The sequence below is a fragment of the Capsella rubella genome, unplaced genomic scaffold, assembly GCF_000375325.1.
Source record: "Capsella rubella cultivar Monte Gargano unplaced genomic scaffold, Caprub1_0 scaffold_8, whole genome shotgun sequence".
Taxonomy (NCBI): domain Eukaryota; kingdom Viridiplantae; phylum Streptophyta; class Magnoliopsida; order Brassicales; family Brassicaceae; genus Capsella; species Capsella rubella.
In genome coordinates, this window is record NW_006238916.1 from 4,305,018 (window position 1) to 4,323,580 (window position 18,563).

Consider the following 18,563-nt stretch of genomic DNA (forward strand, 5'->3'; position numbering starts at 1 on the left):
CCATCAGGGCAAGCACAGATCTTGATGAGAAGTACAAGAAGGAGATGAAAGCTATGAATGATAAGCTGGAAAAACTCTTGATGAGCTAGCAGAGGAACATTCATTTCGTCTCTGAAGAAGACCCTTACCAGATTATGGATGGGGAGGGAGAACAATCTAAGGAGATAAGCTATGTCCACAACCAAGGTGGATACAACAAGAGATACAACCCCTATAAACAGAATTCCAATATGTCTTATAGGAGCACCAATGTTGCGAATCCCCATGATCACATTTATCCACTTCCACAGCAGCAGCAGCAGGGGTAAAACAAACCATTTGTGCCCTACAACCAAGGTTATGTGCCCAAACAACAATTTCAGCAAGGTTACCACCCTCCAGCAGAACCACCACCAGGATTCCAACCTCAACACGCTCTACCTCCTTAGTCACCAGACCATGACATGAAAAAATGCTTCACCAACTCCTCGAGGGACAAGCAAGTGGCTCTATTAAAAATGCTAAGAAGTTTGCTGAACTGACTCAAAGATTGGAGTGCTCATACAATGATATGAATATGCAGATTGAGACTCTGAATTCCAAGATCAAGTATATGGAGGGTAAAACTGCTTCTACTTCTGCCCCAAAGCCTGGCCAACTCCCAGGAAAAGCTGTTCAGAATCCTAAGGAGTTTGCTCATGCTATCACGCTGAGGAGCGGTAAAAACTTGCCTCCCAGACAAGGATCTGTTGTAGTCACTACGATAGTGAAGACTTGGAAGGGGAGGATGTATATCAGAATGAAAATCTGGTTGTTCCTCTAGAAGAATCAGAAACCGTACCTGAAGAAGCTCCTCAACCTGCTGAGAAACATTCTGAAACACCTGCAGCCTCCAAGGATAAGCCTGTGAGATACGTTCCCCCACCATACAAACCACCTCTACCATTTCCAAGACGATTCAAAAAGCTGCAAGCTGAGACGTATAATGCTTTATTTGAAAAGCAAGTGAAGGAGATTGAGTTGAGAATGCCATTACTGGATGCATTCGCACTTGTCCCTCCTTATCAGGAGTTCCTCAAAGATTTGGTTATAGAGAGAGCAAAAGAAGTCCAAGGCATGGTGATATTGAGTCATGAATGCTGTGCTATTATTCAGAAGAAAATTACTGCCTTAAAGATTAAGGATCATGGATCCTTCACTCTACCCTGCTCACTAGGCCCCTATCATTCAGCAGATGTCTATGTGATCTTGGAGCGTCGGTGCGTCTGATGCCATTGTCTGTGGCTAAACGTTTAGGATTCACAAGATACAAGGCATGCAACATATCTCTCATTCTAGCTGATAGATCAGTGAGGCTCCCGCATGGACTCTTGGAAGACTTGCCAATAAGGATTGGTGTTGTTGAAGTCCCTATAGATTTCGTCGTTTTGGAAATGGATGAAGAGCTGAAGGATCCCCTGATTTTTGGAAGGCCATTCCTAGCCACTACTGGAGCTATCATTGATGTTAAGAAAAGAAAGATAGACCTATACTTGGGAGAAGACTTCAAGATAACATTTGACATCAAGGAGTCTATGAAGAAACCAACAATCAATGGCAAGGTGTTTTGGATAGAAGAGATGGGTCAGCTAGCTGATGAACTTCTAAAAGAACTTGCTGAGGAGGATCATCTGAAGACAGCCTTGACAAAGAATGGATCAGATGGATTTCTTCATGCTGAAACCAAGGTCTACGAAACATTGCTAGATACATACAAGACAACTGATGATTCAGAACGTTTTGAAGAACTAGATCAGTCTGTCAAGGAGGTATGCGCAGTAGAGGAGGAAGTCAATGACAACCCGATCACTCACCCAGCTGTTGACTCTATCAAAGTGGCGGATAATGACTGGTTAGAGTTAAAAGCTCCCAAGGTTAAGCTCAAACCGCTACCCTTAGGACTGAGGTACGTATTCCTTGGATCCAACTCTACTTATCCTGTAATTGTCAATGCTAGCTTGAATAATGAGGAATTAGAGTTGTTAGTCACTGAGCTGAGAAAATATAGAAGGGCCATAGCTTATTCCTTAGATGATATCAAGGGGATCTCACCTAGTCTCTGCATGCATATGATTAACCTGGAAAATGAATCATACTCTAGTATTGAACCTCAAAGGAGATTGAATCATAATCTTAAGGAAGTTGTGAAAAAAGAAATTCTTAAACTGTTGAATGCTGGGGTTATCTATACTATCTGTGATAGTACTTGTGTATCCCCAGTTCACTGTGTACCTAAGAAGAGAGGAATTACAATGATAAAAAATGAAAAAGAGTAATTGATCCCCACGAGGACTATCAGTGGGCATAGGATGTGCATTGATTACAGAAAACAGAATGCTGCATCTAGAAATGATCATTTCCCTCTTCCTTTCATTGATCAAATGTTAGAAAGATTAGCCAATCATCCCTTCTACTGTTTCCTTGATGGTTATAGCAGATTTTTCCAAATCCCTATCCACCCAAATGATCAGGAAAAGGCTACTTTTACTTGTCCCTATGGCACATTTGCCTACAGACGCATGCCTTTTGGTTTGTGTAATGCTCGTGCAACATTTCAGAGATGTATGACCTCTATTTTCTCGGATTTGATAGAGGAGATGGTAGAGGTATTCATGGATGACTTTTCCGTATATGGCTCCTCCTTCTCTTCATGTTTGTTGAATCTTTACAGGGTATTGGCAAGATGTGAGGAGACAAGCCTAGTACTCAACTGGTAGAAATGTCACTTCATGGTGAACGAAGGGATAGTGTTGGGACACAAGGTACCGGAGAAAGGGATTGAGGTTGATAAGGCAAAGATTGAGGTTATGGTCCAGTTGCAGCCTCCCAAGACAGTCAAGGATATAAGAAGTTTCCTTCGACATGCTAGATTTTACAGAAGATTCATCAAGGACTTCTCTAAAATAGCAAGACCCCTTACAAGACTGCAGTGCAAGGAGGTCGAGTTCATAGTTGATGAGAGCTGTCTGGAAGCTTTCAACAAGATCAAGGAATCTTTAGTCTCAGCACCAATAGTCCAAGCTCCAGATTGGGATCATCCTTTCGAGATAATGTGTGATGCTTCTGATTATGCAGTAAGGGCACTGTTGGGGCGGCGAATAGAGAAGAAACTGCATGTCATCTACTATGCGAGCAGAATTCCTGATGAGACACAAGGGAGGTATGCAACAACAGAGAAAAAGCTCTTGGCTGTAGTCTTTGCATTTGAGAAATTCAGAAGTTACTTGGTGGTAGTCTACACAGACCATGCTGCACTTAGGCATATATACTCCAAGAAGGATACCAAACCGAGACTGTTGAGATGGATACTTCTAATCCAAGAGTTTGATGTGGAGATTGTTGACAAGAAGGGGATAGAGAACGGCGTTGCTGATCACCTGTCCAGAATGAGAATGGAAGATCTAGTCCCTATCGAGGATTCCATGCCTGAAGAACATCTTATGGTTGTTGAGATATGTAAGAAGATGCATCAAACATGAATTGCGATGAAGGGGTTTTAATGTCTAGCAGTCAATTCGGAGAGTATGCCTTGGTACGCGGATGTTGTGAACTACAAAGTATGTGGAGAGATTCATGCAGACATGGAACCTTATAGAAAAAAGAAGTTTTTCAGAGATGTCAACCACTACTTCTGGGATGAACCTTGCTTGTACAAGAGGGGTTCAGATTGGCTGTTTAGGAGATGCATAGCAGAAGGAGAAGTGCAGGGAGTGCTTGAGCACTGTCATGGATCCGCATATGGAAGACACTTCGCTACATTCAAAACAGTTCAGAAGGTTCTACAAGGATACAAACAGTTTCATCACCAAGTGTGACACGTGTCAGAGGATGGGTAACATCAACAGAAGGAATGAGATGCCTAAGAACCCGATTTTGGAAGTAGAAATTTTTGATGTTTGGGGAATTGATTTCATGGGACCGTCCAACCCTCCATCATATGGCAACGTATACATTCTGGTTGCAGGTTATTATGTCTCAAAATGGGTTGAAGCCATTGCAAGTCCCACCAACGATCACATGGTTATTCTGAAACTGTTCAAGAGCATCATCTTTCCCAGGTATGCAGTACCGAGAGCAGTGATCAGTGATGGTGGTACACATTTCATCAACAAGGGTTTTGAAAGCATGTTGAAGAAATATGGTGTGAAACATAAGGTGTCTACTGCCTACCATCCCCAGACCTGTGGACAAGTAGAGGTTTCTAACAAGCAGATAAAAGGAATCTTATCAAGAGTTGTTGGGGCTTCGAAGAAAGATTGGTCTACCAAGTTGGATGATACTCTATGGGCATACATGACAGCTTTCAAGACACCAATAGGAAGGACACCTTTTCAGTTGGTGTATGGTAAAGCATGTCATCTCCCTGTGGAGATTGAGTACAAGGCACTTTGGGATATCAAGCTTCTGAATTTAGATATTGATGCTGCCCAAGCAAAAAGAGTTCCTTACATCCATGAACTTAAGGGAATCAGATTTGATGCTTTTGAAAGTTCCAAAATCTACAAGGAGAGAACCAAGGCTTTCCATGACAAGAGGATTGTTGTTAGAGAGCTTATGTTGCATTAAGCAGAATAACAAGAGAGAGAGATGCTAGATTTGAGTAGCAAGAATAAGAAAGAGATTGGGAGAGAAGATGAATAGTAACCAAGTATAGAAAATAGAGAGAATTACTTTTCTTACTTCATTAGGTTTACAACCACACAAATATATAGGTGGGATAAGGGATAAGCTTACAAGGGAAGCTAATAATATAAATAATGCTAATATATTTTATCTCTTAACATCCCCCGTATGTATATTATAGACCAAAGTAGAGACGAGCCTAGTGGTCTATACTATCCGAACTTAGTCAATATAGAATAGACCAATATAAAGTAGAACATAATGGTCTATTTTATCTTGACATACTCAATAAAATCTTGATCAATACTCCCCCTCAAGCTTAGCTTAATGAAATAGCTAAGCTTGGAATCCGTGAAGCATCACCCCATTAAAAACCTTAGTATAGAAAACCTCATGGGACAAAACTATACTAAGGGAAAAAGAGTGTGATGTCCACGGATTAGAGAAGTTGATCAAGGGCGTGAAAGGTCCACAAGTATAGCCTTCTTCAAGTGGTGTCAAGGCCGGTTTGGATCCAAGTTTCCCTGTCTCATTCAAAAGATCAAGAGCATACTTTCTTTGAGAAAGAAATAAGCCCTTTGGATAGCGACATACCTCAATTCCAAGAAAGTACTTGAGTTCACTAAGATCTTTTATATCAAATATAGACTTAAGGAAGAGTTTAGTGTCTTGAATACCTTCCTTGTTGTTCCCGGAGATGATGATATCATCCACATACATGAGTACAACAACAATACCTTGATCACTTTGAAGAGTAAAGAGAGTGTGGTCGGCCTCGGATCGGTTAAACCCATGATCTTTGAGAGTGGAGCTTAGCTTGTGATACCAAGCCCTCGGGGATTGTTTGAGACCATAGATTGCCTTCCTCAAACGTAAAACGTTGCCCGGGGTGACAAGAGATTCAAGGCCGGGAGGTGGAGTCATATACACTAGTTCTTCAAGTTCTTCTTGGAGGAAGGCATTCTTAACATCCATTTGCCACAAATCCCAAGATAAGTTGGTGGCTAGAGAGAGAACAACTCGAGCCGTGTGAAGCTTGGCCACCGGGGCAAATGTATCCGTGTAGTCATCCCCATATGTTTGAGTAAACCCACGTGCAACAAGCCGAGCCTTGTACCTTTCCACCTCGCCATTACTCAAGAACTTAATTGTAAAGACCCATTTAGAGCTTACGGCTTTCTTTCTCGAGGGAAGAGCTTCCTCGTCCCATGTATGGTTGCGGATCATGGCTCCCGTTTCATCCTCTACAGCTTGAATCCAACGATCATCTTCTTTGGCTTCTTCATAAGATTGAGGAATGGTATGTGTGTCAATCTTTCCAAGAAAGGCTTGATGGTCGGTAGGCAAGAGGGCAAGCGAACAAACGCGTTGTATTGGATGAGCCACGGCTTGATTATTGTAGAAGACTCTTTTCTCTTGGAGTCTTGTACTTCTTCTAAGAGGTTGTGGAGGAGGTAGATGTTCTTCCACATCTTCCTCTTCCTCCTCTTCTTCATGCATTGTTGATGTTTCCGATTGCACATCCCTTTCATTACCATGGATAGGGTCCGGATGAGGCTCTTGGCTTAGAGAATGAGTATCCGGACTTGGTAGAGAACCCACCGAGATGGTCAAAGCTTCCTCCGATACAAGCTGCAGATGGCCGCCGGGTTGCGAATGCGAATGGCCGGTGGTTCCTAAACCGGCAGGTTTGTGCGGATGGCTACCGGGTTGCGAATGCGAATGGCTGGTGGTTCCTAAACCGGCAGGTTTGTGCGGATGGCTGCCGGGTTGCGAATGGCCGGTGGTTCCTAAACCGGTGGGTTTATCATGGTTTGGTGTCTTTTGAGAGGTATTCCCAAGGTGATCAAGAAGAAATTTTAGACTTGAGGCACGGTCCATGTGAATGTGGGATAGATCTTCCAAGCTATTCCAATCTTTCTTGTCATAGTAACCTTGATCTTCTAAGAATTTCACATCTCGAGACACATACACACGGCTATTGACCGGATCATAACACTTATAGCCCTTTTGAGTGGTTGAGTATCCAGTGAACATACACCTTGTGCTCTTTGGCCACAAAGAGCAGTTCTTGTGGTTCTTGTCCACAAAAGATAGTTCACACCTTTAAGAACGACCGGATTGATAATCGGTTTTGGGTTCTCCATGGTGAGAACTTGAAGATCTTAGAAAAAGTAAATCTAGATCTAGATCTAGAGAAAAGATTGAAGAGAATGAGAAGAGTATAGAGAGATTAGGTAGAATCGAGATGTTTAAGGAGCATAGAATCGAAAAACATGCTCTGATACCATGTTGAATTAAGCAGAATAACAAGAGAGAGAGAGAGATGCGAGATTTGAGTAGCAAGAATAAGAAAGAGATTGGGAGAGAAGATGAATAGTAACCAAGTATAGAAAAGAGAGAGAACTACTCTTATTATTTCATTAGGTTTACAACCACACAAATATATAGGTGGGATAAGGGATAAGCTTACAAGGGAAGCTAATAATATAAATAATGCTAATCTATTTTATCTCTTAACATCCCCCGTATGTATAATATAGACCATAGTAGAGACGAGCCTAGTGGTCTATACTATCCGAACTTAGTCAATATAGAATAGACCAATATAAAGTAGAACATAATGGTCTATTCTATCTTGACATACTCAATAAGATCTTGATCAATAGCTTAAGGCTGGAGATCACGTCTTGCTGTTCAATTCCAAATTGAAACTGTTTCCTGGAAAGCTCAAGTCTAGATGGTCTGGACCGTTTGAAATCAAAGATGTTTTGCCATTTGGTGCGATCACTCTCCTGAACAAGGATGGCAGCGAGTTCAGTGTGAACGGTCAACGTGTCAAGAGACACCAGAGGGGTCTTCAATGCCTCTCTATGAGCCTCCCAAAGCCTAAAAGGCATAAATAGTTAAGCTCATCGACTTTAAACAAGCTCACTTGGGAGGAAGTCCCAAAGGTATCCCTGTATATATTGCTTAAGATTTTTTGTGTTTTTGATTTTTGTTTTTGGTTTTGTGTTGTTCAGGACTTCAAAGATATGAGTGCGCAGGATATACAGTATCGAACATGGTTCAGTGAGATGGTGGGATAACTTTTATTGGGTAGAGATTTTGCAAAAAAAAAAAAAAAAAAAAAAAAGAGGTGGGTCGAGTGAGACACCTTATCCTCACCCACTCGATTTTCTCTATCTCTTTTCTCCCTCTCCCTCACCCACACAAAATTTTTCATCTTCACTCTCACCACTCGATTCTCGATACTATCCATCTCACCTCTCACTCGAGCACGCCGTCACCACCACTGGTCTGGAGAACCACACGAGCAAGCCCTTACTCGACCGAAGCTCACACGGCCGGCTCGCATCCTCACTCGACCATCCCGTGGTTTAAAGCTCTCGAGCACCGACACTCACCCACTCGACGGACAAAGCTCCACTCCAACGCGTCATTTACTCGACCTGAGCTTGTTTCACCTGACCGTCGGAGGACCAGTCGACCGCTCTCGGCGTTACTCAACGGAGGAACCACCAACATCATCTCCTCTTCACGCGCTTTCAGTTCTCCGTCATCACCACTCGACCAGCCCGTCGTCCGAAGCTCACTCGACCCGTTCGCTTCACTCAACGGTGGAGTTTTCTCTCACCCGACCGGTGAAACAGTTCCAGTTAACTTATCCGATACTCGAGACTCGGTCTAGTCACTCGACTCCATATCTCACTCGGCTAAGTTCACTCAACCTCGCCGAGAGATATTCGACCAGAATTGCTTACTCGAGCCTTGTCTTCACCGGATTCCCACTCTGTACTTAATCGGGTATACTCACCCTCTCCACTCGATTTCAATACACCTTCTCTCTCTACCTCACTCGACGAGCGCATCGGAAGTCTCCCACTCGAGTAGTTTCACGCGACCGAAGAACCCACTCGCTGAGCTCTCACTCGAGCTGCTCTCGAACAAGATTGTCCCACCCTCATTCGTACCCGTGTCCTCACTACTCGACCGAGAAGCTCACTCGATCAAAAGCTGCTCAAACAACTTCCTCAACGCGTGTTCAACCCCCTCGATACCACTATCTCTCACTCGACCGAAAGTGATAAGCGTTTGTATCTCCACTCGTTTCTTTCGCATTTGCTCATTTTTCTTGATCTTTGGAACACTAACAAGCTAATTTTTAGTTTTGAGTGCCAATTGTTTCAATGTCAATATGTCAAGAGATTTGTTGCACGAAATGCGTGAGAAGTATGGTTGTAAACCAACAGAGCGTGCATCTCCTCAGTCTATGTCCAAGGTCTATATGGAGCAGAAGAAAGCTGCATATCAGAGAGCGTCTGGTGTTGATCCTTCTCAGGCAAGAAGCAGAGCCAGTAAATCTTTGGGTAAGAAACCAATGGAGCTGCAAGATGACGATAGTGATTATGAGCTTGAAGAGCATCCACTTGTCTCAGCTCGCAAGTAAGTGCAGAAGAAGAAGACAGAGAAGTGGTTAGCCCCGAGAGAGAATTACAAGCTGTTTCAGCAGCATGAGTTTCAGGGCACGAGGTGCCTTTGCCAGCAGACAATGGATGAGCTGGCTATCTCTGATGATGTCGAGTATATGTTCGAGCATTGTCATCTCAGCACTCTCATGACTAGTCCGCGAAACGCATACGGAGAGGAGACAATCCAATTCCTCTGTACGCTTACCATACATCTTTATGAGGATGATCCAAACATAAAGTCAGATGGAGGATTGGGATACATCACCTTCACTATCCATGATCATGAGTATCTGCTGACCATCAGAGAGCTGGAAGGTTTGTTTGGATTCCCTAATGGAACAGAGACTGGGCAAAGGATTGATAGGGATTAATTGTTGGCTCTTTGAGAAACAATTGGGAATGAGAAGAAGTTTGCTTCATCTAAGACCAAGAACAACCACATCAGAAGTCCAGTTATTCGCTACTTCCATCGATCAATTGCAAACGTGTTCTTCGCGAGGGAGACAACATGAACACTAATCAACGGGGAGCTAGAGATGATTGATCTTGCGCTTAAGGATCTTTTGTCAACCGCAGCAGATGGAACACTACTACGAGGTGATACAATTGATACATCACCCTCGTTCACTCTGTTGCACCAACTACTCAATTACAGAACTTGGGTAGTGAAGCTGTGCAGCCGAGAACTCAAGGAGTTATGTGCATGTGAGGGTTGGTGACTGTTATTTTAGAAGCTTGTAGCGTCCCGCTGAGTTCAGAGCCTATTGCACCTAGATTCATAGACATTCAGAATTTGAGGCAAGCTCAATGGTTGCATTGGGAGAAACGCAACGGGTTATATATGTACTACTTCACTCACCCGGTACTTGGTGACGCGCGATTTTTGCTTACTTGTATTGCTTTCACTAGGATACTCGAAGGAAGAAACATTGAGTTTGCACCTCCCGCAGAGGCTCTTTACACAGCAGATGGTGAGGAAGCGATGGAGGTATATGAGAAACAGGATGATCATATGGAAGAGGATTCAGATGAGTACAGACCAGAGAGGTACCACTTCAAGGACTACACAGCGCCTAGACAAGGTAAGAGTTTGGTAGAGGCTCACAAGATTATTAGTACACTACAGAAGTGGAACATGTTGCAAGATAAGGCCATAAGATCTATGAAGTCGAAGATGAAGAGCTTCATGAGTAAGTTCAGCTGCGCCTCTACAACCACAGCATTTGCAGATACTACTCCGCAGGATGCTAGACCAGTTCAACGCTGTTTATCCACGAGTGATGTCCCAGCACGCTACAGAACTCCTTCTCCATCATGTCATTCAGCCTATGAGTATAAGGAGCAGAATGTTTCTTCTTCTCCTCCGAGACAGTCCTCCCCTGAGCTTAGGGCTAGCAAGAAGAAGCAGAAAAGGAAAAAGAAAAGGCAGCGAGACGGAAGGCAAAAGCTAGTTCATCAAACTTGCCAGACGAGCATCATGTTGAGGATTTGACCATGGATCAAGCCGAGGATCACATTGAGGATCTGACTGTCGATCCAGGTGCGTATCACTTACAAGACCTTACTCAGGATCCGGTCGAGCAGAACGTTGAGCAACCAGCAGAGGATCCTCCTACACAGCCTGCACCAGGCGCTTATACAAGCGAGTCCATGACTCAATACCTGAACTACTATTTTCAGTAAGGTACCACTCCAAACTTTCATTTGTATATACCATTGCATTTTCATATTTTTGTTTGTTTGATTCTCAAACCAACTCTCAAATTTTTATTACACAAGGGACTATGTAATTTAAGTTTGGGAGAGGGTTTGGGGGAGGGTTTGGGATGACATTTGATATTTTGTTCTCTTTTCTTATTTCGAATTTTTAGCATATACTCTGCATTCATATATATGTATTGAATGCCCCAAAAAAATTGAAAAACTTTCAAAAAAATCTTTAAAAATAGAGTGATCATGTAGCTTGCATTTGCATATTAGGATTGAGTCTATATTGTTTCATGTAGGACTGTTGCATTAGCATAGGGGGCGATGATGATTTACACCTTGTTGACTTGCTATGATTCACTAGTTCAGATGAATGCCCTGGTTGTTAGCTCTATGATGCATGATGACTGAACTTGAAGTAAGCCCGAAACAAATTTTGAATTCATGAAGAGCGTTCTTGAACTTGGTTGAAGCATGTTGTGATCTGATCTCATTCCTTACCTTATAAGAACTTAATCTTGACTTGCAATTATCTGGTTGTGTTTTGCTTGCATACTGATGATCACCATATACATATTTGGATCATCTTCCTCTTTTCACCACTCTTGTTGATACAAGTAGCTGATCTTTCTTTTGATCAGTTTGCCATACCCACAGTCTATCCTTCTCTTTCAAACCAATTGATAATTTTTGAGTGGTAGGTCTTTTACCGGATTTTGCTTGGGGAGAACGTGTTAGGTACGAGCCGACAAGATTAAAATCTTAAGTAGTTCTGATTTTCACTTTCAAATCAGATAGGACTAGGTCTCGGTTCTTACTTGGGTTTGGGATTGGAATGATTGTGGAAAGAAAGAAGAGAAACAGAAAAAGTTGTGTCTTTAGGAGGAGAAAGTTTTTCAAGAAGTTTATACTCTAATGATTGATTTTTGTGGGGATAGCATGATATACAGAGAATGGTTCTGGGATGTAAAGAAAAAAAAAACGTTTTGATGTCTTATAACGTAATAAGAAAGCAGAACCATAGTAAGGAAGAAACCCCCTATCCACTAGTATTGATAAGAAACTTCTCCTCACGCAAAAAGAAAAAATGGGATTGATGTTGAAGGGTAGACATAGGGATCATTCAGGTTTAGATGATTAGGAGTAAGCACTTGGGAACCATTGGGTAGTCAAAGTTTTATTCCTGTATGCATTTGTTGGTCATCACCTTTAGCATTCTCCCTAAAGCTCAATCTATTTATTGAGAGATCCTTGTCCTGAAATTGTTTAAACCCTCTTGATTGTCAAAACCTTTTTCTGCCTAGCCATGTGAGTTTGTTAAGCCTTGCACAACCAGATTCATATTCTTGAGTAATGAATGTTAAAAGGAATGAATGATTTGAATGCATGTGTAGATCAAGGGATAAAATCATTTTCATATTTGGTGAGTTTTTCTAAAGTCTTTAAGTAAAGTTCTCTCAGCATGCATCAAAGACTTAGCAACCAGGACAATGATTTTAACTGCTCTATCTTGCAAGTTACAGGTTCTGAGACCCCATTTTCAAACCTCTTGTACACTTTGTTTCTTTTTGCTTTGCTTGAGGGAAAGTAAAGACTAAGTTTGGAGGAGTTGATAAGTTTGTATTTCATCGCGTTTTAGGAATGTATTCATCATCATTCATTTGTTGATTCGCATCATATTGATCACTTTCTGCATGTTTTACATACTTAGGTAGGTTTTATGCATATCATGCATGTCTTGCATACATTCTGCATATTTGGAGTGTTTCAGGTACTTAGGAGACATGCAGAGCGAAGTAGAGGAATAAGCGTTACTCGACATACGAGTGATCGAGTGGGACGATCGAGTTAGAAGCAGAGATGCGTTGCAGAAACATACTTCACTCAGCAGACGTGATCGAGTAGGTTGATCGAGTGGTGGATCGAGTAGAGGGACCGAGTGAACCGAAAGAATGCGAAACAGGATCAACCATCACTCGACGCGCACATTCGAGTGACAAGATCGAGCAAAGCAGAAAAGATTCTCACTCGAGATGGTCACTCGACCAAGTTAGTCGCAACAACTCTTAAACCGCGTCTTACTTTGTCATTTTATGTTTTTAAGTTTTGCCCAAACATTGCTATAAATAGGTCTCTTTTGGCATCGCTCAAGGGATCGAGTTTTTACCCTTAGGTTTTTCTTGTTAGCCACTAAACAATCTAGAGAATTATATTGAGATTTATTTTAAGTTATTGATATTTTGCAATTAGTTCTTGGATCATTGTTGTTACTCTTCCAGTCATCTTTATTATTATGCATGTTTTGAACGATTCTGGTTTCATGATGTTTAACATGATTTCTGTGTCTAAGAAGTGTTAGGGTTCTTTAGGATGGGATAGATTAGGTGGAGAGTGTTAGTTTGCTAGAGTGTTTAAGTTAGATTCGTTCGTTCCCTTCTGGATTAGTGTATTCATAGCTAGTTCTTCTCTGATCAATTGAAACTAGGTCATAGACATTTCATGCCCGAAAGGTGTATGATGAAATGTCTGAACCAACTAGTGCCAGAGATTTACACGCTTAGCCCAAGAGATTGGTTGTCTAAGATGTTTATTGACATTAATGAACTGTTCCTTCATGCATGTTTACTACATGTTTCATCAATGAGAATTGAGATTAGGAAGTGTTGTAAATTTGATAGTTTCTGCCAAGAGATTGGATTGACTAGTATTAGAAGTTTATTGTCTAAGGATTAGTATGCTTGTGGTTTGTTAAACACTCTAAGTATATTAGCATACTCCACCTACATCAATAACCTCATCCTTAGGATCTTCTATCCATTTGTGCTTTCTGATTAATTCTCTTGTTATTTACTTGTTCTACTTTATTTTCTTGCCAGTATCAATAATCGATACGTTTTAGCTTATGCATGGTAGTCTATTTTTTGCACCCTTACATTTATCGCATGTTTAACATGTTCGCTTAGGATCATTGAAAATCAAAATCATTTATGCTTCACTTCACTTAATCATTTCTGATACATCTTGATTGCTAGCATCACACCTGATTGGACTGATACCTATTGTACTGCAATGACATGATAGTACTCTAGGGTAATTGATAGAAAAATCCTAGTATCATCCATCACAACCAAACTTTTGAAGAAATTGCAAGAAATTTCATTGCAATGCAAGCTACTGGAGCCGGACTCAGATAAGCCAGAAAAGAAAAGAAAGAATCCCGAGCTCGAGCTCGGACCCGATCACCCGATCGGGTCAATCGATCGGGCCAGGATGTTCTGATTTCCAGAGAGGATGTTACAAGGGGGAAGAGGCCTGCAGAGGAGGATTTCGATGAGCCTATGGAGGATGTTTAGCCTAGGAGGGTTGTTGCACCAAGAAAGGACAAAAAGCTCCCTCCTCTTGAGGAGCTCTATGCCTTGTTTAGGCGTCACCGGAAGACAATGAAGGTTCATTGGAACCCACTACCCTCACCGGAAGACAATGAAGGAGCTGGGAATTGCACGAGATGTGGAGGTCTTTTTCAAGAGGTGCGGGCTGGGTTTGTTCATGACCAAGAACTTGGAGGCTTACGATGAGGAGGCATGCTACGTTCTAGCTTCTCTTCAGCTTCATTTCTATGAGGATGAGTCTGAAATCTACTCGGATGACTGTCTTGGCTACATCACCTTCAGTGTTAGAGGTACCACCTATTCTCTCAAATTTAAGGAGGTTGCGAATCTCTATGGCTTCGAGCAAGAAAGTGGAATGAGCCAAGATGTGCTTAAAGAGAAGATCAAGTCAGTTTGGAGAACCATTGGAGATGGGAAGGACTACACCTCCTCAAATTCGAAGAGTGCTCAAATTAGAAGCCTGGTTATAAGGTACTTCCACAAATCTCTAGCTAGTACAATTTACTCTAGGAAGGAGACCAGAGACGTGAATGAGAGCGAGATTTAGCTGATAGACATAGCATTAAGTGGAGTCTTGCCTAGCACTAGGGATGGTAGAGAACTAGTTGGAGATAGAACGGATGGTAGACTTGCTTCGGTTTTGTTTGATCAGTTGAGGTACTACAAGGATTGGGTGATTAAGGCTTTCAAGAGAGGGGTACAAGGAGAACTTAGCATAGGTGGGATTATTACTCCTCTATTGGTAGCTTGCGATGTGGAAATACGGGGAACGGTATACAATGCTCGTTGGATTGACATTGAGACTTTAACGAGGACACACAACCTCGATCATGAGCGTCCTAACGGGTTATATTTGTACAAGTTCACCCATTCTTCAGTTGGAGCAGTGAGAATGGTGCTCCCCAACACCTAGCTTACAAGGGTTAGGAAGGGGGTGAACATTAACTTCTGGCCTCCTACCACGATGTTGTATGATCCACATTTGGTTGCACATCCAGGCTATGATCCAGCTCCACAACCTCAAGCCGCACTAGAGATTAGAGAAGAAGAGGTTGCTGGGGATGAACGAGAAGAAGACTTCTAGTTTTAGGAGTGAGAAGAGTCATCGAGGAAAATGAAAGGGCTAAAGGAAACTCACAAGAAGATAAGTATTCTCCAAAAGTGGAACAAGTTCCAAAGCAAGATAATCAAAGCATTGAAGAAGACGGTAAAGGATCTTATTGCTACAGTTAAGGATATGGGAGAGCAGATCAAGGAGCTTTAGAGCAAGTTGGATGTTGAACTTCTACAACTGCTATGCATAGAGGTTTGGGTAGGAGTGCATCAACCAGAACACCAACCAAGTTCAACTTGCCAGTCAGTCCACCAAGAGTTTCATTCGACCCAAGAAGGAGTCTGTTCAGATTGAGGAGAGAACTGGGCGTTGACATGAGCATCTCACCCGATCGCACACCCGATCGGGCCAGACCATCAGACCCGATCGGGTCAACCTATCATCTCGCTGTCGACACCGAGAACATCCAGGAGGAGGTCGTAGTTGAGAAGATTTACATCCTTAGCTCATGGTTCGGTCCACCACATTTACCTTTGTAAATACCGCTTTGCATTTGCTGCTTCATTTAGATCCCAAGTCTTCTTTCAGATTTTTATTACATAAGGGACTGTGTAATTTAAGTTTGGGGAAGGGTTTGGGATATCATTTGACATGTGTTCTGTTTTCTTATTTCGAATTTTTAGCATGTTGTCTTGTATTCATCTATGTGCATCAAAAAACCTCTAAAATTTTGAAATATTTTTAGAAATTCTTTAAAAAATAGATTGGTCATATAGTTGCATTTGCATTTTAGTCTTGCTTTATGATGTTGCATTTAGGATCATTGCATTTGCATAGGGGATTAGGATGATTACAACCAAAGAATTTGTTGTTTCATTAGAATTAAAATCAATGCCCTCGTCCATAGTTGTTTAATGCAATTGTATGAGCTTGAATTGAGACCGCACCATTCTTTGATCGCATGATTTGAATTCTAGTCTAGGGAGGTTTCTTTGTTCGTCGGTGGCTGAGATTTAAGGACGTTTTCAAAGCCGGCGTTCTTGAGAGTTTCCTCAACTCTCTGGTTTCAGTCCGGTTAACAAGCAAGGCAAGAAGGCATATGCGATGTGGCCACACCGAAAACACACCGGGAGGTGAAGGTATACTAATCCGTGCTCCACTCTAACTATTTTTCGATTAGGATACGAGTATTGTTTGGTTAATTCGGAGATTTCTATGGCTATGCTGATTGTTTCGCGTCTCTTGGTTGGTTCAGTTGGACATGTTGTCCGTCTTTTGGTTTAAGACCGGAACGATAAAAGCCGGGAAACCCACGTCTTTATGATAATGCGCCTCCGGGTGGTGATGCTATAGGGACAAGCTCTACATTCCGATCTTAAGGAACTAATAGTTTCGTTTGATCTGTTTTTTCAGTTTAGACTTTGGACTTCTCCGTCCAAGTAATTGTTCTCGTGTCATTAGGGTCAATTTAGGTGGTTTAAGAGATGATTCAACACCGAGTCTTGGTGTGGTTCATCTCGAAGTGGTGGAAAAGATACAATGATTCTTAGTTGGGTAGTGTTGGATCCGCTAGTGTTTCAGGGTAATACTAGACTAGATCATTGTATTTGAGTGAAAATTGTCGAGGTCAAATGAATTTTAATATCGAATTGGTGAATGAGTAGTTGATGTGGAGCCAAAAAAACAAAAAATGAAAGTGGTATGTTCGAAAACTTTTTTAAAATGTGGTATTTACCGTAAGGGACCCACATATATGTGGTAGAAAGGTAAAAATTCCCTACTGAAACTCAAAGTTTAGATAGTGCCATTTTTCTCTTTTCCTTTTCAAAAATTCCAGTAAAAAGACAAAATTTTCCTTATAGAATAAAGAAGAGATTTGGTCCATCATAATTGGTCCTCTAGATTTGGTCCATCGGAATTGCTTAGCATGAATTGTTTATGTTCTATTGAAATCGGTTCATTGGATATGGTCTTCCAGAACTGCTCCGCCGAAATTGGTTATGGTCCACAAGAACTATTCTGTCGGTTTTGTCCATCAAAACTGGTTTGCCGGATCTGGTTTGGCAGAACTAGTCCATTGGAACAGCTTCATGAGATATGGTCTGGTCTGTTGAATCTGGTCTGTCAGAACTGGTTCACCGGAACAGGTCTGCCAAAACTGCTTGCCAGAACTTGTCCGCCGAAACTGGTCTGCCGGAACTGTTTATTATTGGAAGAAAAAGAAGAAGATGAAAGAACAAGATTGAGATAAGAAATGAAAGATACAAAGTTTTGATTGAGAACAAATTTGTCATTTACATAAGTTAAAAGTGGACCCTATGGCATTACATAAAATACTAAATTAAAAATGACATTTCATAAAAGATATGACACTATTCATGGCATTCTTTATAATTTTCTCTAATAAGAAAGCGCTTGCTTTGATAGTGATCTCTTTGTATTAAAGTAAATACTGATGAAAAATATGTCTAATTGGTTATTAACCTCTTTTCGGTGTGAAAACAATGTATATGAGTATTTAGAGTTTTCCACTATTTTAACTTTTTTTTCATAGAGATTCTTAATCCTTTTTTTTTTTTTCAGGTCTTGTATTTTATTCTAACAAACTAACGTCTAAATTGGATAGTGAACTATATATATGTGTTCTCTAGCTTGTGTTTTTAATGTATAATGGTGGTGAATAGGATATTCGTACTAAAACAATGAGTTGGTTATAATTATCCCACTATATAAAAACTCAATATGCATGAAAACAAATATATTATTTTTGAAAGTTTATGAGTAAATAAATATATTCTGAATGCGCCACCATTATTAACCATACTAGTCCATATAATGCAAGAAGCATTGAGATATAACTATATAAACGGGGTTCAAATGAGTTAACAGTTAATAAAAATAATTCGAATGGCTAGCTTCACGAAGATACTCATCCATATCTATAAATAAATTAAGAAACGTGCTCATGATGGATTTTGGATCTTTGATCTTAAAGCTGATCTTCCAGTACTTAACTGTGTAATCGTACGGTCACAACCATTTTCTTCCACATGAATGATCGTCATGGTTCCTTCAAACTTCTTGTATCTATCCAAGTTATGCCACATGGGAATGTCATAGCTGATGGTTCTTTTGAGCGACTTGTATCACTACGAGATTTGAAAGCCATTGTTTCTAAATGTAGTTTTATTTTTTGAAGGTACAGCCTCAGTCTCAACCGTGACTAGAGTTTTAATCAATTAATATATATATATATATATATATATATATATATATATATATATATATATATAATAGTAT

The 18,563-nt window shown here is 41.1% G+C and overlaps 1 protein-coding gene across 1 annotated transcript in view; it reads right to left on the reverse strand.

Moving 5' to 3' along the window:
* Positions 1 to 18,152: 18,152 nt before the first annotated feature.
* The window catches only part of LOC17874952 (uncharacterized protein At1g24010), a 1,337-nt gene continuing 926 nt past the window's right edge, over positions 18,153 to 18,563 (reverse strand). Inside the window, 2 exon segments of the mRNA XM_023777569.1 lie at positions 18,153 to 18,283; positions 18,286 to 18,486. Coding sequence (XP_023633337.1) covers positions 18,153 to 18,283; positions 18,286 to 18,486 — 332 coding nt within the window.